At 52.7% G+C, this 25,441-nt stretch overlaps 1 protein-coding gene across 1 annotated transcript in view; it reads left to right on the forward strand.

The window, feature by feature from the left end:
* Window positions 1-25,441, forward strand: part of LOC117868206 (discoidin, CUB and LCCL domain-containing protein 1-like) — a 62,778-nt gene that overhangs the window by 25,652 nt on the left and 11,685 nt on the right. Inside the window, exons 3-10 of the mRNA XM_034753981.1 lie at window positions 11,276-11,407; window positions 16,479-16,530; window positions 17,786-17,858; window positions 18,508-18,641; window positions 20,431-20,468; window positions 21,273-21,467; window positions 24,101-24,225; window positions 25,266-25,434. Of these exons, the coding sequence (XP_034609872.1) occupies window positions 11,276-11,407; window positions 16,479-16,530; window positions 17,786-17,858; window positions 18,508-18,641; window positions 20,431-20,468; window positions 21,273-21,467; window positions 24,101-24,225; window positions 25,266-25,434 (918 nt within the window). The remainder of the gene's footprint in view (window positions 1-11,275; window positions 11,408-16,478; window positions 16,531-17,785; window positions 17,859-18,507; window positions 18,642-20,430; window positions 20,469-21,272; window positions 21,468-24,100; window positions 24,226-25,265; window positions 25,435-25,441) is intronic.

Below are 25,441 nucleotides of genomic sequence, written 5' to 3' on the forward strand. Positions count from 1 at the left end.
CAGCCCCACTCCACGTGCTGCACCGTAGCAGTGCAGGCAGCACATCCAGGAGAAGTGGGCAAGGCTAGAGGGTCCCTATAGCTGGCAATCCCCTGCTGCTGGGAGAGACCCGGGGGCCGTGAGCACCCGACTAAATTAGAGCAGCCTTAAGGCTGCTCTGATTTACGCTTGTGGTCTGAGTCCTCCTAGTTTGGCTCCCGGATCTGGGGGCTGCAAAGATGACCGAAAGCCCCTCTGTCTCCCATCCCATCTCTGGTCTTGTGCTCAGTGCAGCTTGGCTAGACTGGATGTTGCAGCCTCTCGTTTTGTGACGTGTTGCCTTGTGAGTGGAGTCTGAGCCACAAAGTTTGGACCCAGATCCAAACTCCCCCAAAGCTTGAAGGAAGGGCATTTGGAGCTGGGGGTGGTTGGTCAAAAGGGGACATATGTAGCGTACAACCTGAGCTGGTTGGAGGATTGGGTCCTCTGATCTTTAGTGATTATAGCAGTTGTTCCCGGGGTCTATTCCCAGCTCTTCCACTGACTTACTTGGGATAAGTCACTGCTCTGCTCTGTGCCTCAGTTTCTCCAGCTGCATAACTGGGAAGATAATATTCACCTGTGTCCCAGGAGGGTTGTGGAAAGTCACTGGTTACTACAGCAACCGGCTGGCAGTGGTTCTCAAACTTTTGTACTGGTGACCCCTTTCGCATAGCAAGCCTCTGAGTGTGACCCCCCCCCTTATAAATTAAAAACACTTTTTTATATATTTAACACCATTATAAATGCTGGAGGCAAAGCAAGGTTTGGGGTGGATGCCGACAGTTCGTGACCCCCCCCCCCCATGTAATAACCTCGCGACCCCCTGAGGGGTCCCGACCCCCAGTTTGAGAACCCTTGCTATAGAGAGAGAAAACCATAAGATAGACAGGTCCCTGATAGATTAAGGTTGGCAGAGCCGTTTGTGATCCTGCCAGGAGACATGCTAGAAGAGCCCTGCTAAATGTTACTATTCTTGTGTGTCACAAACCCCGATCTAGCTACTGGTGCCCTCCTTCCTCCAGCTGGACACACAAAGTGCTTGGTGCTTTGGCAGGGTTAAACTTCCTGGGTCTGATTTACTGACCATGACCTTGCTGGTTGCTTGTTGCAGCAGAACGGAATGTAACGCCGGAGAGAGCAGGGTGGTTAGCCGACTCTGCTGCGTTGACAGCCTGGAGGGAGCAGCCCCTGTGCATTGGGGCAGCTCGGATTTTCTAGCCTGAATCAGCACATACCAAACACGTCAGTAACCCCGGAACATCTGGTACAGCATGTTTCATATGCCGCCATCTGGCTGGAATACAGGGCTGGCCGAACGGGGAATCTTCCCCAGACAGGACCCACCACCACCCTTCCATCCACAGAGAGCACAGCTCCTCTCTCGCCTTGGGACACAAGGTCTTAATGATGCACAGTCTAACTGTGGGGTGACTCATCTGTAGCCTGGGAGGGCTTGCGGGGAGGGGAAGGTTACAGGGTTCCTGTCTATCCCACCCACGGGCTTTTAATCAGAATTCCTCCCGTGTCTGGGGGGGGGGGCTGAACTTTGATCTCTGCCCCCAGTAAACAGCCACTGCTGGGGTTCATGCAGCCCAAAACAGGAGGGGCCAAATCCTTCCCAGGTGCAGATCCATTGAGTCGGATTGACTTCTCAGGGTTTTCCTTCCTCAGTACAGGCCTGGTTTGCAGAGGTGCCGAGCACCCGCAGCTCCCATTGATTTCAGGGGTGGTTCTCGGTGCTCAGAACTTCTGCCGCTCGAGCTTCTGCTCTGGCACCGTCCACCACCACCGTCTGGCACTGCGACATGCTGAGCTCTGGGGACTTCAGAGGGGAGGGGCCCAGAGACGCGGATCGGACTAAACTGGCTCATTAGGTCTTCATGTCAGGCATCCCTAACGTTCGCATCCCACCCCCAGGCCAGCATCACGTCACGTCCATCCGCCTAGACAGGGCAGGGTTGTTCCCTGCAGTGCATTGGCCAATGCGTGGTCCTGAGGTTTAAGCGACTCAAGCAATGGTGCTTGCACCTGCTACCCAAGAACAGACTGTTCCACAATCTCGTTGCTCGCGCCCTTAGGACACTTTGCTTGATAGGCAGCCTAGGTTTTCCTTCTTGTCGGGTCCTTTCCCCGGCCTCATCCCTGTCATATCTGAGCATCTTCCAGTCCTGCATTAAGCGACAGGACTAACATCTATCATGTGCGTGGTTCATTCTCTTGCTCACGGATTAGCCACTGGGCCAACAGGGCCCATCCCCAGGGGCCCCGCTTCCTGGCAGGAGTGCTGGGGAGGGCGGGGGGGAACCACAGGTAGAAGGGGTGGGGAAGGGCTCTCCACTTGCTCTGGCCTAGAGCCCCACAAAACCATAATCCACCTCTGGTCCCCAGGGGGAGAATCGTGTCTGCAGTGGAGGCTTTTGTTCAGGTAGGGATCTGGGGGGACGTTTATAGCTACATGCTGCTGTGTGTGTTAGCAAAGGCAGGCTGCAGAAGCACGTCCGGCACCTGGAGTGGGAGGTTTGTGATGGCCCTTCGTCCCGGTGGGTGTTCAATCCACAGCCTCAGACTGTCATCCCAGAGAGCTCGGTCTCCTGCCCGGATGAGCTTTCTGATAGGATGTCCCCTTGTTCCTGAGAAGCAGAGCTGTCAAACCACAATCCCCATCCTGGAGCTTCAGCCTCTTCTAGACATGCTGGGCCCAGGCACCATGAAGACAAGGGCTGAGACCTTCAGCTTCAGTATGGGATGGGGAGCCAGTGCAGAGAGCAGAGGCCGGGACATGTGCAGAGAGCAGGAGGAGACGTGCAGAGGAGACACGCTGCAGCGTTCTGTACTAGTTGGAGTTTCCCCAGGGGCTGATGGCTGCAAGCCAACTGCATTGCTGTAGTCTACCCGGGGGGAGGGGAGGGGAAGGTGACGAAGGCCTGTATAATCAAAGCCAGGTCATCATCCAGCAAGATGGGATGGAGTCTGCTAGCCAACCAGAGAGGCTGGAAAGCATTGCTCAGGGATACTGCTAGGCGAGAACTTAGCATTGGCGAGGAATCCAGCAGCACTTCTGAACTACAGCCTGAACCAACCAATGGTAGGTGTGTCCCTTGCTCACTGGAGTCCCTTTGGCCTGCCCTAAATTCTTATAAGCAGCTACCATAAATCCTGTGTAGATTACTGGAATTGTACTAATACAAGGACTCCTCACACACACTACAGGGCAGCAGCAGGGACCGAACCTGGAACAGGCGTCTACCACTTGAGCTAAAGTAGTAACTATTAGCTGGTAGCAGTAGTAGGCTCTTATCTTCCTGTGTGGACACCAGCCACTAGCAGAGCAAGACGTAACACAGAGAACCAATGGGTTACAACACGTGGTGCTCTCTCTGTTCGTGTGGGTAACTGAGGTGCAGACACAGATTATATGCAGCATGGCTGGTTCTGCTAACAGTGCCAGGGAGCTGTGCGTTAGCCTCTTGTATCCCTGACCGCTGGGGCTGGGGAGACGGAAGCAATAACTCAACAGGGCTTTTTTTCCCTCACCCCCCCGTGGTGGTTTCAAAATCCAAGCACTGTTGCCATTGACGCGTGTAACACTTGGCAGCTTCCAGCAGGAAAGCGGAGCCTGTGGGAAGAGAGTCAGGCGGGCAGAGGGGGTGTTGAAATCCATTTGGAAGGGATGGCTGTGGAGCAAGAGAGTAGGTGGGAGGCATGTGCTCTGGAATTGGAGGCTGCTGGAGAAGAAGAAAGGTTATGAGAAGCTGTCACTGATCTTAGTGCTCAGAGCATCTGTCTCCTTTGGGGTTGGGATCCCTGAAAGGTGACCCACAAAGCAATCAGCATTGGAGTTGGGTTCTCTCTTTTTTTTGCTTCTCTGCCACGCATAAAGTAGGCCAGGAAGATTTTCAGGGTTTCATTTCCTCCCCCCTGGAACACACTATGTTGTATCACCAACGCTTATCGGGGCCAACACAATACTATTGTTATGCCTTCACCTTGACATCATTACCTGGCTTTTGTTTAATAAAAACTTACTTTACTTTGAATAGCAACCAACCCGGTGCTGTGATTGAAAGAAGAGTGTTTGCCAAACCCTCTGTTGTATTAGCAAGTTGCAGGCGTGGTCTCTTGAAAGGCAAAATAAACTTGAGTAGGGGGAAGGAATAGCTCAGTGGATTGAGCATTGGCCTGCTAAACCCAGGGTTGTGAGTTCAATCCTTGAGGTGGCCATCTGGGGCAAAATTAGTACTTGGTCCTGCTAGTGAAGGCAGGGGGCTGGACTCGACTCAATGACCTTTCAAGGTCCCTTCCAGTGCTAGGAGATGGGATATCTCCATTTATTTAGAGTAACTTCTGGGAGTGTTGCAGGAGAAGGCTGGATGCCACAGAGAGGTCTCTGGGGAAGTTGAGCGCACTGCAGATTACCTGCAAGGCAAGGTGAAGACTGGCAGAGACATGCTGGCATGGCAGGGAGCTGACACACAGTCGAATCTCCAACAAAGCTCTCTCTTGCTGAGGCAGAGACAGAACACGGTGGCTCAAAGTTCTGGGTGTCCTGAACAGCATGTTACCCCCGCCCTGCCTCCATGCCCTTTGCTTGATATATTCAATTCCAATCTTCGCTGCCCTTTGAGACTCTGTGGTGACCGCAGAACTTGTCAAATGAGGAAGCTGAGCAATTTGGAGGGGAAGGGATTTTTAGCCAGATTGTTTAAAATTTTGGGCCAGATCCTCACCTGGTGTAAAATTAATAGAACTCCAACTTCAATGGTGCCCCCTCATTCCCATCCCCTCAGGACACGTCCCAGAGTTTGTTTAGGTTAGTGCTTATTTAACTCAAATGCCTAATGACGTCTCTGGAGTAAGGAATCCTTTGTTAAACACTGACACCATTTCATTTAAAATGCACGTTCTCACTGTAAACATCCCTGAGACATCCAGCAGGTTCTCCAGCACAACCAGACTCGACCCAAGCACATTTAAAAAAAATCCCTCTCAAGTTGCTTTTAAGTGAGCAATTATGAATAGCTTCTTTGGAGGTAAGGACGAAGGCTTGTGGACCTTATGGAGAAGAGTGTCAATCTTGGAAGGGGTGGGAAAATAAATGCCGTCCTCATTGTACAGACAGGGAAACTGAGGCACAGAGAGGGGACGTGACTTGCCCAAGCTCCCACAGTGAATCAGTGTCAGAGCCTGGAATAGAACCCAGGAGTCCTGACTCAATCCCTTGCACTGTCCATGAGCTTATTCTTCCTCTTTTGTCCTTCCTGGTGTCCTCAGTGCTATAAGGACCAACACCTGGAATGAGCACCAAGGTATTTGAGAGGTGGGACGTTCCTTGCTGAAGGACCCTCTGTCCATGTGAGCGCTGCCAGGGTTTGTTGACGTGCCTGGGCGGCACGTCGCAGAGAATTCCTCCAACCATTCCTGGAACAGTTCCCGAGTCTCTCTTGAGTAGCACATGCAGTGTTGTTGTAGCTGTTTTGGTTCCCAAGGCGGGTGAGAGAATATCTTTTATTGGACCAACCTCTGTTGGTGAGAGAGACCAGCTTTCACGCTTACACAGAGCTCTTAAACACAGCAAGAAAGGGAGAGGGGGGAGATACAGCAGGCAGTGACCAATCAAGCTACAGAGAGAGAGTCAGGTGCTTTGGTTTACATTTGTCTTGCTTCCCCTGGGCTTCAGCCTTTCATCAGCCGAGGAGATATGTAAATGGAGTTAAAAATTATCTAGCCACAGAAAACTTATCGCCAGTTACACAGGCTGTGAAGAGAACCACCCTTTGCATTCCACTAGGATCTCCAACCACTTTCTAAACGTGAACTAAGCCATGTCCACCACTGATGAATATTAATCTCCCTCTTTTATAGATGGGGAAACTGAGGCACAGAGCAGTAAAGTGACTTATACAAGGTCACTGTCCACCGTAATGGGTTTGAACCAAAACAGACCCTGATCTGAACAGCTTGGAGCCACCTCTACGTTTAAGCCTGGATCACCTTTCCTGGCTCTTTATTCAGCATCAAGAAGTTCTGCCCGAGTCCCACTAACCTCCTTTTTAGAGAAGAACGTCTCATTTCTGGACCCCTCCGCCGTGTGGGAAGTGTCTGCCAGCTTTATGGTTCCCTTTCATCATCTGCAAATCCTCTCAGATCGCCTCAAATTCGCCACGTTCTCCACGGGCCTGCCCAGCCTTTCCTCCAGACTTACACGAGCTGAGGATCTGGGCCTAAGCGAAGTCACTGGAGCTGGGCCCACTTACACCTGCTGCGGCTCTGACCCTCGCTATTTAAACTGGCTCCGTGGTTAGTCTTCTGAAGCTGATATTAGCAATACAGGAGAGGCCAGGGATTTCAAATGCAAGGGACGGGTCTTTGACCCCTCCTTGGCACCAGTCCAGCAGCATAAAGGAGATTTAAAGCAACACCTGATCCACGTAGGTGCAAAGATTGCTTTGGTTTCCTGGTGTTGGAGGTGTTACAGATTGGGCTGGGGTCAGGGAGGGGGCCAGAGCCCTGGCCAGCAAAACACTTACCCACCAGTGAGAGTTGGAGCAGCCTCGTGGCTGCTCTAACTTGCACTGAGTGCGGTTTGGCCCCCAGCAGCCTCAAGGATCAGGGGAGAGGTGGGAAAGTGGCAGAAAGCCACCTGTGCTTTTACCCCCACTCACTGCAACGAGCCAGGGTGCTCGGGCCAGTCGTGAGATCCGGCCCTAAGATTTTTATCAGGGCGCTGTCACTTTAAAAGGTTTTGTGCATGGTCAGCACATTGGAGGCTCTTACGGGAAGCAAGCCCAGAAGGCAGAACAGGAGGGCAGCATAAAATATGGCAAGAGAGTCCTGCAGGAGCGTGGGCTGAACCTCGTCGGAAAGGCAATATTTAAACAAACGATCCCTATAATGGGCCCGATTCTGCTCTGCTCTTGCCCTGCAGCGAATCAGGAGCCACTCACTGAACTAAACAGAGTTACGCTGGTGCAAAGACTGTGTGAGGTCAGAGTCAAGCCCAGGGACTTGCGCGGAGCTACTCCTGGTTCACGTTCCCGCCTGGCGTCCGGGAGAGGAGAACCGGGCCCTGTGGTGTCCTTTTCACTGAACACAGGGCTGGGCCAAGTTGGGGGAGTGACGTTCTCCCTCTGCAGACCAGGGGTAGGAGAAGCCTGCTCAAATGCCCTGCCACGGGGCCTCCTCCACCCCGCCCTTGGGAGACCATCCCTAGAGGCCAGAGGGAGTTCATGGACCATGGCACGCTGCTAGTCCTGAGGCTCCATGCATTCCTGGACAGTGCCCAGATACCACGGTGACGGGTGATACACTAGAGCTGGGCAGATACAATAGAGCAGAATGGTCCATCCAGCCCCTGGCCTCTCTACCAAGACTTTGCAAAAAAGGTGAAGGGAAGAAGAGAGACGGTGGTTTGAGGATATGGGAACCTGCCCCATTAGGAACCAAAGGGACAGGACAGATTCTTCCCATAGGCCATCTGACCGGCACCATCAGCTGGTTACGCTGAAGTTTTAATCAGAGAGACGGTTCTGGCAATTCACTGGGATTAAATGGTTCGAGGCCTGAAGGGTTTATTTGCTGGGTCTGGTTTGTGCAAAGAGGAAGGTGGGGACAGGGAGCCTAAACAGATGCCCCCTTAGTCTTGTCCCCATCCTCCAGGGCCGTCAGACGAATTAACAGCCACTGGCTGCGCTTGCATTTGTGAGGTGGACTTTCCTTCCAGTGAAGAGGAGTAGTTTACATTGGGGCAGCCTAGCCAGTGCGTGTGTCCATCCAATACGTGGAGCGAGCGATTCCGGCTGCTTGATAAGAGCGGAGCGTTAGGACTGCCTGTCTCCCGATGCCCAGACATGACGTAATTAAGAAGAGGCCTCATTAGAAATTATTCTGGGAACGCTGTGGGAGTCTTGTCGCTGTGGGAGTCTTGTCTTGCCGCTGCCTTGCATACCAGCAGCCCGAAGGAGTGCAGATATTTTTCTGGCTCTGGGAGCGAGCAGGCCCCAAGCTGCTTGGAGAGAGATCTGGAACCTGCCGTTCTCCTGTCCTGGTTAGACGGGCTGGGGAGCTGGCCCGAGTCAGCGCACGCTTGGAAGGGATTGCCGGTGCAATGGCATTTTCCCCACTGATACAGAACTTGGTGGCACCAGCCTTTGAGCTCGGAGATGGGGAGGCTCCAGCCAGTTTGGGGTCTTCTGTTTAGTTCAGGACAAGACGAGAAACTCCTTCTCTGCTGGTCCAACCCCCTTGCAGTGTTGATCCTCCCCTTCCTCCCACCCCCCGCCCCGACTCAAATTATGCCCAGTTTAAGGTTTCAGTTAAAAAAAAAAAAAAAAAGTTAAGGGCCAGATCTTCAGCGGGTGTCAACCAGTCTATTTCCACTGATGTCAAAGCAGCTACACTGATTTTCACTAGCTCAGGGTCTGGCTCTAAATTTCTAGCCCTTATGGTTGTGAAGGAAACTTTCCCGAGAAAGCACTTGTCTAAAGCAGTGATTCTCAACCAGGGGTACGTGTACCCCTGGGGGTACGCAGAGGTCTTCCAGGGGGTACATCAACTCATCTAGAGATATGCCTTATTTTCCAACAGGCTACATCAAAAAAGCCCTAGCGAAGTCAGTACGAACTCAAATTTCATACAGCAACGCTTTGTTTATACTGCTCTATATACTATACACTGCAATGGAAGCACAATATTTACATTCCCATTGATTTATTTTATAATTAGATGGTAAAAATGAGGAAGTCAGCAATGTGTCAGTAATAGTGAGGCTGTGACACTTCTGTATTTTTATGTCCAATTTTGTAAGCAAGTCGTTTAAGTGAGGTGAAACTTGGGGTACGCAAGACAAATCAGTCTCCTGAAAGGGGTACAGTCATCTGGAAAGGCTCCCCACGTGAGCTGGGATATGGGAGGTCTTGCCCCTCTGGGGTCAGTACAATAATTGCAGGACATGATATGGACAACTGCCTAAATGTCTCCTATCTCCAGCTTATCTTTTCCTGTTCAGAAAACTAGGAAATTCAATGGCAAAAATCTATCTTGAGGCAGAGTTAAGGAGAGCCACTGGTCTAAGGGACCATCTACACCCCAAATGAAGGTGTATGTGTAGCAGGAGTGGTTAGGCATAGCCACACTGGCTTTAATCTAGCACATAACAATTAGCAGTGTAGATGCAATTGGCTAGACCAAGCCTTGGCCAGCACCCAAGTACCCACCCAGAGTCCCTGGTGGGCTTGTCCGAGGTAGCAACGTTCGCTAGCCACTCAAGTCTTCTCTGCTCTTGTTACCCGCACTAGCTGAAGCGGCTGTGCCTACCAGCAGTACAACTATCCCTGGCGCAAACGTACCCTTGGCCTGAAACAAGAGTTCAGCGAGGGGTGTAAACTCCCCTTTCCTCTCAGTGGGGCACAAGGTCCTGCAGACAACACAGGCCACAGCCTAGAATCTCCATAGTCTGCATTGTCCTTCTCGGTAGGATGCGTCCTCCCATCCTGCCCCAGGCCCCCCCCAGGCCTACATGAGAAATGGGCAGTGTAGGGCCCTTGATATCCTCCCTACTGTGCTCCTGCTCTCAGGGGATTCTCCCCTGACCCCTTGCGGTACATTTACAGGCCCGAGGCTGCCAGGAGCAGCACCAACCCCAGTATCTCTCAGTTCCCATCCTAAACTGCTTAGCACTACTGTGCACTGTTAAATAACTGCCACCTTCCACCTCAGAGGTGGCTGCATTTCAGTGGTGGGCAAAGTGATTCCTGGCCATAAGCACCACACGAAGCCCTCTGGGATCCTACAGGAGGGAAGGTCCTGTCACTAATGATACTGTTATAGCTGTGCACTAGCAGGAAGGAGCCTTCACTTCCAGCTGACGTGCGGCTGCAGCAGGGTGCCCCCGAGTGGGGCAGGGAGAAGCAGCATTGTGCGCGACTCACAGCACCCCCTGTGGTCTATGATGCTGCAGGGCTCTAAAATGAGACGAATCTGGCAGTTCCGTTTTGTCCAGGGTCTGACAGTGGCCGAGCACCAGCTGCTGCGGAGGAAGGTGTCAGACCTGTTCAGTCTCTCAGCGGAAGGGGCCTTGAGGATGGAGTGGGGTGAAAAGTGGATGTAGGGAGGAGGGGATGGGGTGGCCCCATTAGGAATGCATAGGGCGCCCTACAATCATCCATAGCAGAGGTGACCCTGCTGGGTGACTGCTAACTTTGCTGCTATGCTCGGCCGCCCCTTCGGAAGCGGACGCAGCGCTGCAGAAAGCATCTGGCCATCTGGGCCAGTTCGTATTGCTCAGCAGTGACACTGCAGCCTGCCTCCCACGCGGAGAGCGAGCCAGCATTTCCCTCTGAACGTGGGCAGCGTCCTGTAGGGAAGACATTCTTCTAGACAGAGCGTGTCCTTGCTGAAATCAGCCGGTCGGTCTTTTTGTTAAGGGCTGATCCCTGCTCCCGCTCAAGTCAAGGGGAGATTTGTGATGGTCTTTGGGGGCAGCAGAATTGGGTTTGAAGTACGGGGAATAGGGACCGGCTTAGCAGGGATCTTTGGGGAGGTGCTATGGGTTTTCGGAGCCTTTGCAAAGCAGTTGTAATAACAGATCTGCTCTCCTCATACCGGTTACTCCAGCCCGGAGCTGCAATGCCAGGAGAAAAGCTGTGGGGAACACCTCTAAATCCTTCCCTCTTCTACTCTCTATCTGCCGGTGACACATACCCACCCCTTGCTCCCCTCCCGTCCTGCTGCCAAAATAATCTCCTGTTCCTGTCACCTGGACCACGTCATTGTCTGATCCCTCCTCTGCCTCCCACGCATTGTCTGCATCACCTGCATTGCTCCCTTTCCTGTTTGCATCTCGCTTCTCATTTCTTCTCGCTTGCTTTGCCCAGGCCCACCTCTCGCCCACTCTGTTGCCTTCTCCTCCCATGCTCTCTCCTCTTGCATAGCCGTGGCTAGGTCTGATCTGGGCCCCGTTCTATCCGCCCTCCCCCAAAAGGTCGGAGTGGTGGGTGCAGGCTGGTGATTCGGATTTTGGCTCGTGGAGGTTGGTGATGGGGAGGCGAAGCAGACACCTGACGAATCATGGTCATGGCAGTGTGCAAAAGCTGGTAAAGAGCCCGATGACTGTGGTTCAAAGCAGGGGCGGCCGAGCCCTTTGCCCAAGGAGATGCCCCTGGTCTCTGCCCATCTCTCCCATTATTAGCACCGGCGGAGGAGGAAATTCCCCCATGTTTGTGAGTGTGTCACTCAGGGGCCTCTTTTCCCTCGACAGGTCCGTACTGCGGGAATTCAAACCCCACGCCTCTGGTGATGAACTCCAGCTCAGTGACCATCTGGTTCAACAGCACCACACACCGCTCAGGGCGCGGCTTCCTGCTGTCCTATGCTACCAGCCACCACCCAGGTACAGACACCCTGCAGCCACACCATGGGGTGAAGCTGGTCCTGGGGAGCGGGGGAAGGGACAGGACACAAGTTGCACAGCAAGGATCCAGCCCCCTCTCCATGGGGACAGAATGCCCCCAGGCAGGAATCCGTGCCGGCGGATCCTCCTCTCTCCCTCCCGCCCCCCCCCCAGCACATCACTGAGCCCAGCTCTGGGGGGGATCCTGCTGGCAAAGCTGGGGTGGGTAGGCCAAGAGGATCCCTCACTACATCTATGCTCTAGTCCTTCTCCTGAGTGGGATAATCAGGGACAAAGGATTCAGAGGTCCACAAATGACGCCGTCTCCCTATCCACAGGGCATTCGGGTTGCTGTTACAACCACATTTGGGTTGACAACAGGATCTGGACCCAAAACTATTCCCCACCTCCCACCCCCATTATTCAGACTTGCCAGCAAATCACAAAGTCCCTTATTCACACAGCTCCCCCTGGACACCTGCATGCTGACCCTGTGATCGAGCTGTGCAAGTTGTTCCGGGCTCATGCCAATTAACCCTTTATACCCCCCCATCATGAGTTCTGTATTCGCCACACACGTTACAGAAAAAACTATTGCAGGGATCCCACTTAAAGAGCTTTGCAAAATGATATTGGACTACACATCGATGTCCACCCTCAAAGCCAGGTATCTTCGTTACCATCCATTAAACAGGGCGGGGGTCAGAGGGAGAGAACAATTACAATAAACAGACCTCAAAAAAAAGGATGTGCATTCACTTTTCTAGACACAATAACGTGACAATTTTAAAATATGGTCCTTCCGGGCCTCCCACGGCTAGAACTGAGTGCTGGGGCCCCATGAAAACCATGGAAATCGCCCCTGTCGCATCCTTTCTGATAGTACTGCGACAGGTTGGCCCCCCTATAAGATGCCACCTGATATACTGGACACCGTTGAGCCTGGCTGTTCTGCCAGCCTGGGCCCCCTTTAACCTGTCTTGCTGAGCCAAGCTATTAAGCCTCCTCCAACACAGACACAGGCAGGGCCACACCCCGCTGCAGAACGACACAGACACAGAGATCAGCTCTGGGAAGACTCAGCTAAAGGGACTTGCCCCAGCGCTCAGGTGCCCACCTCCCCTGGAGTGCAGGCCCAAAGGGATATTATGAAATCTACCTCCTCCCTCAATGTGGAGGAAGGTATGCAGCCTCTTCCCCCCCAGTTATGAATTGCACAAACTGGGTTATATTATGATAAACGTATTTCTTGTTTAACAACAAAAAGGGGGATTTTAAGTGAATATAAGAGATAACAGACAGAACAAAGCAGATTGCTAAGCAAATAAAACCAAACACGCAAACTAAGCTTGTTTCACTAAAGAAATTGGTTACAAATAGTCATTTCTCACCCTAAATCTTGAGTTTAGGCGGGATGCAGAGTTTCTGTAGCTCAGAGTTCCAGTTATTTCTTCTAACAGACTGGCCCCCTGTCTCAGTCTGGACTCACCCCTGCCTTTCCCTTCAGGTTGGTTTCTTTGTCCCTTCAGGTACTTTCAACAGTCTTTCTTCTTGGGTAGGCCAAAGAGGAGAGTCTCATTTGTCTTCCTTCCCACCCTTAAATAAGATTTAAAGAAGGCGGGAATCCTTTGTTTCCCAGACTTGATCCCTCTTCCCTTTCAGTGGAAAGTTACAAGAAGTCCCAGATAATGTTCAGTATCAGGTGACAAGACCACCTGATCTAGAATTGTCACAGCTATGGCCTCCCAGGAGGGAGAGAGATTAGTATCTTCACAGTCTTCTTGTTCCTCCTGATGGCCCACCAAATCGGATGGCCTGTCCTCTGCTGGGGGTGTATTGGGAAGACACCCAGTTGTAGTTGTTACATAGTCCATATTCCTAACTTAGATACAGAAATGATACATGCATACAAATTGGATAATCACATTCAGTAAGTCAAACCTTTCCAATGGCACCTTACATGAGCCATCTCAGTTATGTCATAAGCATATTTTCATAAGGGATATGGACTGGAATGTCACAGGTACAAAACTCCCAGTGCCAGCACTGCCGGGCTGTGACAGACCTTAAACCTGACTCAGGACTGAACCCAGCCTGGGCCTTGAGTGGGTATAATTTGAAGGGGGCAGGGGTGGAGAAAGGGGAGGGATTCCACATTTAGGAGAGGAGGAAACATGTCTGCAGTAGGTGGATTTCAAACTCCAGTTGGGATCTGTTAACTGCTAGGTGGTTTGCACTTTATCACACGGATAATGCCTTACAAAATACCACTGAAAGAGGGGACTCACCACTGGCATGCCCCCTCCTGGCGCAGCCGGCTCTCCACTCCTGGCGTCCAGCGGACAGCCACTCCGGCCTGCAGTGGTCTGTTTCCTGTGACTCAATCCTCCAGCCAGGTCACCTTTCCCCCTCCCCCTCTTCCAGGGGGACAGAAAGTCCCACAAATAAATAGTTCAATAAACTTGTGTCAGCAGCCCCTGACTCTGGGCCCCGTGTCTCAGGGCTTCCAATAGTCCTTATCCCTTGTAGTTTCCTCTGGAGGGACTCCAGAGTGAGCAGTCAAGGTCTGCTCCTGCCACTCCTTGCTGCTTCCCGGGGCTTCTTCTGACCTGGGCCTGCCTCCAGGCCCTTTTCCTCAGCCCCTTTCCAGGCTCCAGAGTCCTGTCCAGTTCAGGTAGCAAGCAATTCCTCCCAAGGCTTTCCCCCTGGAAATCCAGGTCCTGCCCTTTTATCCAGGGTTCATGCCTTGCCTCTGGTTTCACCAGATCGCTCCTGGCTGGGGTCAGTGTTTCCATCTCAGGAGCAGATCCCAAGAGGGGCTCTTCCCCTGGGCTGGGCAGGCGGACTTCCTCCCTACCCTCAGTCGCTGTGCTGAGCTCCTCCCTTTACAGAGACCCAGCTGGGCCTGATAAGCAATTGATTTGCCCACCCTCCAGGTGCCATCCTGTGGGCTAATTAAGCCTTCAGCCTCCCATTAGCCTTTGGCTGCCAGTGGAGGGACAGTAAGAGGGGCCCACCCCATCACAACCATATATGTGGTGGTGTTATCCGAGTGATTATTCACTTTTGACCACCTCCCCCGCACTTGCCCACTGGTCCATCTCCCTGGGACTTCTATTCTACCATCCCAAACCTTAACAGCCTCAAACAGCTGGCGTAAAAAAACCCCGAGTCACAGAAAAATCTCCTTCCCTTCCCAGATATGGAATTAGCCCCCAAAACATCACAACTGCCCCAGGCAGGGCAAGGATCGCCCACTAGAGAGCCGTAAAAACAATGTTCGGGACTCAACTGCTAATGTGGATTTTCTGTGCCCCAGGGAGTCTCCAGATTTTGCACAGAGTGCAGGGATTGTCTCCTGGATGTTTCCGATCGGGACATCCACCTCCCCTGCCATTCCCACGCAGGCAGGTCGCTTCCCCGCCCGTCGGGGATCTCAGACTCGCTGGCTGCTTCCGTGGCAAACTCGGTTTAGGAAAATACTGAACGGCTCCATCTCTCCATGCCATTTAGTAGCTGGAAGTAAGGAAGGCAGTGCCATGTGACCAGACAACACATCAGGAAGTGCCCCGCAGTCCACCAGTGGCCGCCCTCTCCACCCCCCCGCTAGAACCTTTGCTGTAACCTAGGGAGCATGTGCAGAATCCAACAGGCCGGGTCTGGTGACAGGGTTTTATCAGCTGTCATTTGGGATGCTGAGCGTTATTCATCCCGTTATCACTTGTGAATAATGCAGCCGTCCCAAAGTCAGAGCTGGCTAATCCTTTCTCCCCTGCCACGCTCTGTGGATTTGATGCGTGTGAGTGTGTAGGTGCGTGCGTATGGTGTACACACACACACACAGAGTGCCTGATTCTTATGTACACTAAAGCCCCTAAGTGCCATACTGGCAGTATAAAGGGGTTGTAAAGTGGGCACCGAGCACCTGTGCTCTCACTTCACGACCCCTCTCATACTGGCCTGAGTGGTGCGACGGGGACTTAGTGCGAAGATGATTTGGGGCCCTACATTCTGACCCTTCCAGACATGCAGCTGGCGTCTGATCCTGAGGGACTTGCACATCAGTCGCTGGGTGTATGCCACAAACATTCATGAGTCACCTTCTGTTTTCCTCCGTCCTCTGTGGTTTCTGGAGGAATGGTGAGAGTGGGTGGGTTGGGCCGGGCTGCCGGGAATCCACCGACATTGGATTTCAGTGTGTAATTTCCTTTAGAAGAGACAAAGAATAACAGCTTGGGTATCCCTGTGGCTTCCCTAGGGAATACGCTACAGGTCCTTGCATTATTCAGCATGGTCCCATTCATAAGCTAGCAGTTTGGCTGCTAAACATTGCCAATACCTGTGGAAGGCAGTATCCGCTGATGGTTAGAGCAGGGCCTGTGGGTCAGGACTCCTCCCTTCTATCCCTGGCTCTGCCACAGATTAGCTGTGTGAGTTTTGGCCAGTCACCGATCGGTGCCTCAGTTTCCCCATCTATAATATGGGAATAACGATACTCACCAGAGGGATTATGAGGCGTGATTCATTTTTCATTCGAGGAAACACTTTTGATGGGTGTGAGGCGCGTAAGAGCCTTTGAGGATCTGGGCCTGAGCGATCACTGAACGCCACATACAGAGCCCCTGTCGTGGACACAGACGTAGAACCAAATTGCTGCCCCAGAGAGCTAACAATCTAAGTAGGCAGATAAACTCCAGCCTAAGGTGACCCAAACTGAGATCATTTTGAAGTCAGTGGGAAGTTAGAACATGGCCCTTTGTGAATGACTGTTGGGGTGATAATGGTGGTATAACATGGCATTACCGTGTGGGTGTAACATGGGCAGGGTGCAGCATAGGCCACTGTGAGACCATGCTGAGCAAGATGGGTTTATAACACAAACCAGGGCTTTATTGGTGGGTGTGAATCTGCTGTCGCTCAGACGGGAGTATATTAAGAGTGACTCATTGCACTCCCTAGAATTGCATCAGTGTCAAGCCGGTGTCTCTGAGAAACAAACAGCAAAGCAGTCTGCCTCTGGGTATGTGAGATGGGGGAGGCCACTGGAATTCTCTGTCTGTCTGTCTTTTAGATCTGATTTCCTGTTTGGATAAGGGGACCCATTACCACCAGGAACAAATCAGGTGAGCGGTTTCCGACGAGGAGTCTATTATCTGAGAATAAACCAAACCCATCCACAGAGTAACTCCACTGACATCAGGCAGGGGGCATCTGGAGAATGTGACAATTTGCACTGATGTAACTGCACTGATGCGCTTACACTGGTGCAAATTTCCATAATATAGAAAGCCCCTAGGAAGCCAGATTCCGGGGTTCTCTGCCACTGACTCACTGAATGGCCTTGGGCAAGTCACTTCCCCTGTCTGTGCCTCAGTTTCCCCCCCTAAATTGAGGTAGTATCTGCCTCCCAGGGGGATTGTCAGGCTTTGTAATCACTGGTTATAAAATACTATGAGATCATCCAATAAAAGGTGCCAATAGTGCAGATTATTCATGGTTATTAGCCACCCACCAGTGGATTCATTGCACGGGTGAATAGTTTGTAGTAATTTATCTGACAAATGTCACCTCCTTTCCTATTCACAAACTGCCCATGAACTGATCATGATTTCCTCCAATTATTGGTTATTGGCGATGCTCTGCCAAAAAATAGCTGCCAATAATTCTCTATCTACAGCTCTTTTGTGAGCAGCCCATTGTGAGTGTATTTGATTTTCAGAACCCAAACTCCTTTGGATTGGATACACGGGTCCCGTGCTATCCTTCCTGTGTCCTAACGGGAGCAGCATAACAGAGTCAGGTTCCTGGTGCGAATACTCACCATTACAACTTCACCATTCGCTTTCTAGGAACAGTCCATTGACATTCACTCGGGCGGTGCCCGTTCCTGCCGGGGAACTTGATCATTAGGATATTTGTGAGGAGTGAGCCCCAATTGGCACGAACAGATTAAAAGCCCATTGGTCTGAATGGAATTTGAGGGGAAATGGTTTGCGGGTTTGGCCCAGCTCTTTCCAGGACCAGGGGATGCTGTTCATGGGATGAACCCGATGGGTCTGACTTGACTTCCCCATGTACAGTACATCACGCAATCCACCACCATGCTCCCCCTTCCTGGTAGCCTCAGTGGAGAGGGCAAGAATGACACTGAATACCTCAGAGGCTGGTTGGACAAGCTTCTACTGCTCTGTCTGTTCTGAGCATAGAGGGCAGGTCCAGCACCTTCCATCAGATCCGACTTTGCTAAATGAAAATAACGGGGGAGGAATAAATCTCCAAGCCCCAGGGTCATCGGGGATGAAGGGAAGCCCAGCTGCGCTGGAGAAGAGCTGAGAGGTCATAACCTCATCCAGGGTTCTCCTTTGTCCTGTGTTTCAGCGTTTTCTGCCCGGCGGGCTGCAAGGGAGTCGCGGGTGACATATGGGGAAATGCGAAGCAGGGCTACCGAGACGTGAGTACCAACCTCAGTGCTCCTCGCAAAGTGACTGGCCCTGAGTGGCGGCAGTAGGGGAAGTGAGTCCCCTTCCCAGGGGAGAGGGGCCACATCACAGGGGCCGCCACGGGCACGGCTGCCTTAATCCGTCTCTTGTTGGCAGTCTCAGCAGGGAGGCCAAGAGTTGTACTGCTGGAGGGTGAATTCCCCAGGGTCCTCCAGGTCAAGCCCATTGGCAGGGGCAATGTGGGACAGTATGGCCATGCTGGGTCTGATCCATGGGCACGCGGCACTCTGCAGAGTCCAAGGCTGCCGTTTCCACCACTCTTTGTGCCAGAGCGAAATTCACTTAAAAAAAATAAAGGACCTGATCCTGGTCTCGCTCCAGCACAGCTACTCCTGATGGCACCGGTGTGAGATCAGAATTGGGCCAAAGTCTTTATAAAGCAGAGATCACAGTCTGTGTGAGCCAGACGCTGGTCTTGTCAATCTGGAAAAGCTCCACCAAAATCAATAGTGTCGCTTCGGGTTTACACCACCGCGAGTGAGGCCAGACGCTCTGTGTCCCATGGAATTGCCCCATTCTGGATTGGAGCCCAGGCTGGGATCTCTTATTGGAGTTTTCTCTCTACCTCCCTTTCACTCGCCGCTTCCGTGCCCCCTCCAGACCTCGGTTCTCTGCAAGGCGGCCATCCACGCTGGAGTGATCTTGGATGAGCTGGGAGGGCAGCTGACCCTGTCTCGGAAGAAGGGGATCACGCTCTATGAATCAGCCTTCGCCAATGGACTCCACTCAAAAAGGTGAGCAGCCAACACACTTGATTACTGAGCTAGTAGATACGGCTGGGCCGACCTCCTGTGGGGTCTATGCCCCTCCAAAGGACGAATGGCCCAGATCCTCAGACTGCAATGGAATTAGGTTGATTTATACCAGCCCGAGACCTGGACCGCTGCTTTTTAGAGGGACAATGTGTAGCTCAAAATCAGAGAGGACCAAATCTTGCAGTGTTTACTCAAGCAAAAGTCCATTGAAGTTTTACCTGAGTGACGGTGGCAGAATTTGGCCTGTATTTTCTTTGAAAGAGCCAATGAATGGGGCATCAGAGAGGCTCTGGGAGACCTGGGTTCTGTTTCCAGCTTTGATACTGACCTGCAAGTCGCTTACGCCCAGATTTTTAAAGGTATTTAGGAGTTACTGCGTTCAATGTTGCAACATCTAACTGATTTAGGAGCCCATCTCCCAATGGGATTCAGGCACCTAACCAGGGACGTGCCCAGGAATAAAAATGTGTCCACTTTTGGAGGGGGGCTTTCTGTGCCCCACAGCTGGAGGAGCTGGCTCTCCCCCTTCCTCCCCCCCCCACCAAGGCCGGAGGAGCCGGCTCTCCTCCCCTCCCCCACTGCCCCAGGGTGGTGGAGAAGGCTCTCCCCCTCCCGCAGCCAGAGGAACTGGATCTCTCCCCACCCCAGCTGGGCTGGAAAAATTCACTCTCCCTGCCCCGGCCCCAGAGGAGTTCTGTGACCCCAGTGATTGCGGGGGCGGTACCCCTGCTTCCCCCCCCTCCCGCGCACGTCCCTGCACCTGACTCAGCTAGGCAGAGCACCATGGCGTGCAGCAACGCTTAAAGACCTTTAAAAACCTGGGCCCTTATCTCTCTGGGCGGCTGTTTCCCAAGCTGTAATGAGACTTGTCCAATTCATGGGGTGGGTGAGTCTCAATATGTTCATGAATGTTTGTAAAGCCCTTTGAGCTCCTTAGATGAAAAGGGCCATAGAAATGCAGATCATTAGTAATCAGGGGATAGAAGCCAATTCTGATTTAATTCCAACAATACAATCTAGCTGCTTCTTTACCGAGACAGTGACTTGCGTCAGCAGCGTCATGTCAATCTCATGTCGCCAGCAGCCTGCCTGACCAGTCTGGCAGCTGGCGTGTACAGGGCCAAACCGCCCCATGTCTGATGCAGAGCGTGTGGTCGGCCCTGGTGGAACGAGGAACTGGTCGTGCTTTCTAGGGAGTTAGATCTGGTGCTGTCCGCAGCAGCGGCCAAACTGTGATTGGCAATGGCTGAGGTTGGGGGGGCGGCATGGGGGTCGGGAGCGTTTGACATCAGGGCGGGGGTCGTAATCAGAGAGTAGATGTAACACCACTGAATTGGGAAGCAGCACCCATTTACACCCACTCTGATTTTTGCCATGGGTGTCAAACATGGTTTCGTTTCCATCAGCTCGAGGTGTCACAGCAGGGAAAATGTGGTGCTCTGTGATGGTTATTCCTTCTTGCGTGTGGCCTGGTTCTCCTCTCGCTCGCACCGGTGTGAATCAGGAGTGACTCAACTGAAATCAGTGAATGTAACAGTCAGGAAGGAGAGTGAAGCCTGACAACTGAATTTTACTCTGAATTACACTGGGGCAAATTTGGGGTAACTCTACCGACTTTGGGGAAGTTATTCCAGATTCACGCTGGTGTAACTTACCACGGCATTGACCTCAGTGGAGTTACATCTGAGCTACGCCAGCATGAGATCAGAATCAGGCCATCTCTGTCCGCCTGTTTTGTAATGCTCTCCACCCATTTTTCTTTGTACAGGGGGTCCTTATCTGAAAAGCGCCTCGTTTTTCACAAAGGTACGTCCTTTTCCATTTCTCCTAGAATAAGCCCAACCCGGCTGCTGGTGAAATCAATAGCAAAGCTCCCGGCAGCTTCAGTGGGAATAGGGGGAGATTCCCCGGGGCGGATTCTCCTCTCACTTTCACCGGAGTAAATCAGAATGAACGCCAGCCAAGTCAATGAGCCAGGTCTTCAGCTGGCATACAGCCGCTCCCTTGCAGTTGAGGGCCCTACACCAATTTACTCCAGCGGAGCACCTGGCCCAGCAGAGCTACGTCGGGTTAAAAGGGGGGCACAGAGAGACAGGCCGTCAGGCAGGTGCAAGTGTAATGCACGTTTTGTAATGACCCTGCGCTGCGGGCTGTGCTCTGCTAGCCGTGCTGACCTTTGGCTGCAGGCGATGAGCGATCAGCTTGACAGAAAGGCTCCCAGCTGGGGAAGATGAATGGGCTGAATCCAGCCCTGCCGCTGCATGGAAATGAAGCCCGGCTACCCCTCTGCTAAGCGGGGCAGGCTTTGTCACTGGGGATGAGGATCAAAGGAGGAGACAGCAAGAGAAAGGCAGCTACCGCCAGGGGCTAATGCTGAGTCAGGTGGAGCTGCCGGCTGTTTGCTGGGGCTGCACTGCACGCTGGGCTGGGCCACAGAGAGAGGAATTTTTCATTAAGACCCATCAGACTCCCCCTAGCACATTCCCTCTGTGGCTGAGCCACTGTGGCATAAAGGCCCCCGCTCCGCTGTGCCCAGCCCCCACCACCCCGTGACCTCCCGCCGCGGCCGGTTCTTCCGCTTGCCTTTCAGTTTTACACCTCCTTTTCCAGCCTGTGACCACGCCCTCGAAGCCGCCGGCTTCAACGCCTCTTCCTCCTGGCACGAGGTGAACGCCATGGGGCAGTACACGTCCTGGGCAGCGGAGCAGGCGGCGTTCAGCGCCCACGGGAGCTCGTGGGCTGCCGATCCCAGCTCAGAGACCGAATGGCTGGACGTAGATCTGGGCGGAAGGAAGAACATCACAGGTCAGTAAGTATCAGAGGCTGTTCTCTTCCTCCAGGACTGTACTACCGCAGATAGGAGCAGCTCCGTAGCTGTGCAAACCGGCTCAGCCCCCGTCACTCCAGCATAGCGACGCCTGTTTAAGGCCAGATCCTCAGCTCTGGAAACTGGCGTAGCTTCATTGACTTCACTGAAGCTCTGCCAATGTCGGGGTGCAAATCACTGCAGCCCCATTGCTTCCATGTAGCCGTGGCAGTTTACAGGCTTTCCCGTGAGTCCCAGCGAAGTCCCTCCAGAATCTGTCTCACAGTCATAGCATCCTGAGCCCACTAGCACCGGAGTAAATCAGGAGTAACTCCGCTCACGCAGGGGCGGTTGCACTGCTGGAAGCCAGGAGCAGCCTGAGAGGAGAATCGAGCTCCGCGTGCCTTTGATGGAATATACAGAGCTAGAGCCTCAAATGGTGCAAATCGGTGTCGCTCCCGTTCCTTCAACGGAGTTAAGCTGATTGACACCCGCTGAGGACCTGGCCCACGTGTGCTGCTGGCCTGAGGCCTTGTCAAATAGTCCTAGAGCCTCAGACCCCTCCCGCTTCCTACACTGTGCCCCGTGCAGCAGCTGTGAGGGTCACATGTCAGGTGTAGGTGGAGCCGAAGCCCGTAGAAGTGGAGGGGAGTCAGTGGGCATTGGACCAGGCCCCGAGCGAGCAGGTGTAATTGGTGTTCAGTGAGTGTGTGCGAAATGAGCCATCCGGATTGGGGTGAGGGTGACAGAGGCAGGTCCGGGGTCAGTTAAAGCGAGCGGAGAGGATCTGCTGTGCCGAACCCCTCGGCGGAGAGCCCGCGGCTCTCCTTGTGCCGGCTCTGTACCGCCGCCGTCGGTGGAGTTCCTGCTGATTCATGCTGGCATCAGCGAGAGCAGAATCAGCCCCAGCTCCTTGTCAAGCCACGGCTCTCGGGCTGCTCCCTTGGTTGTCAAACCCAGCAGGGCTCAGCGGCCATGCAGTAACTCACCCCACCCTCCAGGCACCAGAGCGCCGCTTCTTGGGAAATCTTGGCTCATCCTCCTTCTTCCATTGTCCAAGCTCCCCGCCCCGCGCCAGGAGATATGATTGAGGCTAGATTTGGGGTGCTCTCTGGCCAAGTGGCAGCCCACAGCCTGGGGGTACCCACATTTCTGGGGTGCAGGCGCTTTTCGCATAAGGACTTCCTGTTTAAAGGAAAAGAGATGGACAGCATTATAAAAAACAAAGTTATGGGGAGAGCCTGGGTTTGATTCTGATCTCATACTGGTGTAAACCAGGTGAAGCCAATGGACTCATGCTGGATTAAGTGACCCTGGTGTAAATCTGGAAAAAACATCACTGAAGTCAATGGTGCCACTCCAGATTTGCTCCAGTTTAACTGGGAGCAGAATTAGATCCTTCCCCTTTCATCCCTTCTAGATCCCTACCCACCCACACGTTTTCCTCCCCATGGGGCTGTTGGCCCTGTGTGCACGGGGTCACAGACCATATGATTCCTCTCTCTAGCCCTCTCATTCACTCTGGCCTTTTCTCCTTTTTCATTGTCTCCCTTTTCTCAAACTTGATTTTTCCCTCCTTTCTCTCTCTCTTTTTTTCTGTCGTTCGCTCTTTTCTCCCCCTCCCCGCCTCTCTCTCCCCACTGTCTCAGGGGTAGGACTGGCCACCTCGGGGCTGAACAAGTTAATGTTTTGCTTGTGCATCAGCGGCCAGCAAATGCCCTTTGTTTCCAGAGCCCTGACCAAAATTGGGGCTTTTGTGCGGCGGGCCCAGAATGCCTGTGTTAATTGGAAGGAGGAAAATGGAGGCATTGTGAGGCGGGCGGCTGGAGGCTGAGTGGAATGCAGGCCGGGAGTGCAGTTGGGGGGTTATCTGTTCATCTCAGGCGGGGCGAGAGGAGCCGGCTTCCACAGAGCTTAGACATGCAAACCCGGTGGCATCTCAGCTCAGCAGTTTGCGGTGGGAGATGCCGGAAGGCAGGTGGGGGGAACGGAAAGGAGGGATTCAGACAAGAAAGGAAAAGGAGCTGAGACGTGGGGCGACGGCAGGTTTTTATGAAATTCCTAGCAGGAGACGACTGGAGGGAGAGAGAACCTAATAATGACTAGGCTCTTCAGGGGCTCTCAAGGGATCCATTAATTCCCCCCTACACACATCCTTCAGGCAGTATCATCGCCCCCATTTTGCAGATGGGGAAACTGAGGCACAGAGGGGGACATCACACAGCGAGTCACTGGCTAGAACTCTTGATGCCCAGACCCTTGCTCTTGCTTCTATTCGGGAAGGAACCCAGGAGTCTTGGTTTTTTCCTGTTCCAACCGCTATATAATAACAGCCGCAGTACCAAAGACATGGGGGGATTCTGCCATTAAAGCGAGAGAGCTCTTCATTGCCTGGTGTCAAGGGCCAAATTCCAACGCCTGCTTAGGGCAGTGGGAGTCTGTCCATTGCCATCAATGGGAGTTGGATCAGACCCACCCTCCAGGCGGGATCTCTACCCCCATAAGTCTATGTCTCTATCAGACACCAACCCCAAGACTATTTCAAGACCCCAACTGCCAATGGGTGCCTTCACATGAGTCCTATATCCTGTTCCGGGGTTACCATTTCCTGATTTCATTGTACGTGTTCCAGGAATTATCACCAAGGGATCCTCAGATAAATACAACTTCTACGTGAAATCCTACCAGGTTTTCTCCAAAAAAGATGAGTGGAAGAATTGGAAACCCTACAGATCCAGCAGGGGGCAGGAGGAGACGGTGAGACTGTGTGGCCTGACAAAAGGAGGTCAGGTGGTGGCAAGAGCAGAGAGCATGGTGGGAATTCTACAAAGGGAAATTTTACTGAATCTTTCTAAAATTAGCCTGTTGGCTTGGTCTGGTTGCAGAACCTGCAACAGGAGCTGGGGTATTTCGCTCTGGAGTCTGGATACAGATGCTTAGAAATAGATTCTGGTCTCTGTTACTCCACTGTAAAACTGGAGTAACTCCGTGGAGTTGTTGTGGGTTTCCACTGGTGTAACATAGACCAGAGTCTGGCTTTTGGAGATGCTTTCCATTACTATCGTTCTCAAACATTAATTAAGCCTCTCTATACCTCCTGGTAGCTAGGTCAGTGTTATAAGCAATTGCTGCCGTTAGGACTTTATAGATGTCCTTATCCTGCATATCACAGCCTCTTGGAATTTAACAATGACAGCAAGGACAGAACTGGAGTTTCCTGCTCCAAAAAGCACATCCCCCTAAGCTGAAGAAGAATCCCTTTTGGTCCTTAGGAGTATGGGAACTATGACCTATGGTTTGGATTCCATGCAGCGGAAGGCAGTGGTGCACATACACACTAGCATATGTTAAGCCAAGCTGGTCGCCTGCCATATTTACTATTCTTTCTACACATCGGGATGGTTTGTTCCTGCAACCTCAATAAGGATTCTTTAAAATACAGCCAGCTCTCCTGGAGGGAGTAGAGGGAGGCGGGTTGTGGGCGAGATGAGGAAGTGGCAGAAGAACAGACCAGATCCTGGGTTGAATTCTGCTCGTCACCCCCGTGTAAACCTGCCGTGACTCCACTGACTTCAATGGCGTTAATGTGGATTGACGCTGATGTGACAGCTCAGAGGCTGGCCCAAGGCAGGTGCTTTTAAACTGGTTCTGCCGGTGTCCAGGGAGAGCCGGCGGCATTGCTCGAGGATGGGAACGATGGGTTCAGACAGCAGGGGGGGAAGGGGGGAGTGATGCTCTGCATGACCCCAATCTGCTTTGCTGACCCCACCCCCCGCTATCTTCCTCTCGTTCCCCAGGTCTTTGAGGGAAACGCCGACAGCCTCCAAGAAGTCTCCAACACGTTCATCCCCCCCATCCAGGCCCGCTACCTCCGCATCGTGCCCCGGAGCTGGAACCAGAGGATCGCCCTGAAGGTGGCACTACAAGGCTGCCAAGTGGCTCGTCTGAAGATGCTCCGGCCCTACGGTGAGAG

This window comes from Trachemys scripta, chromosome 20 (assembly GCF_013100865.1).
Source record: "Trachemys scripta elegans isolate TJP31775 chromosome 20, CAS_Tse_1.0, whole genome shotgun sequence".
NCBI classification, from domain to species: domain Eukaryota; kingdom Metazoa; phylum Chordata; order Testudines; family Emydidae; genus Trachemys; species Trachemys scripta.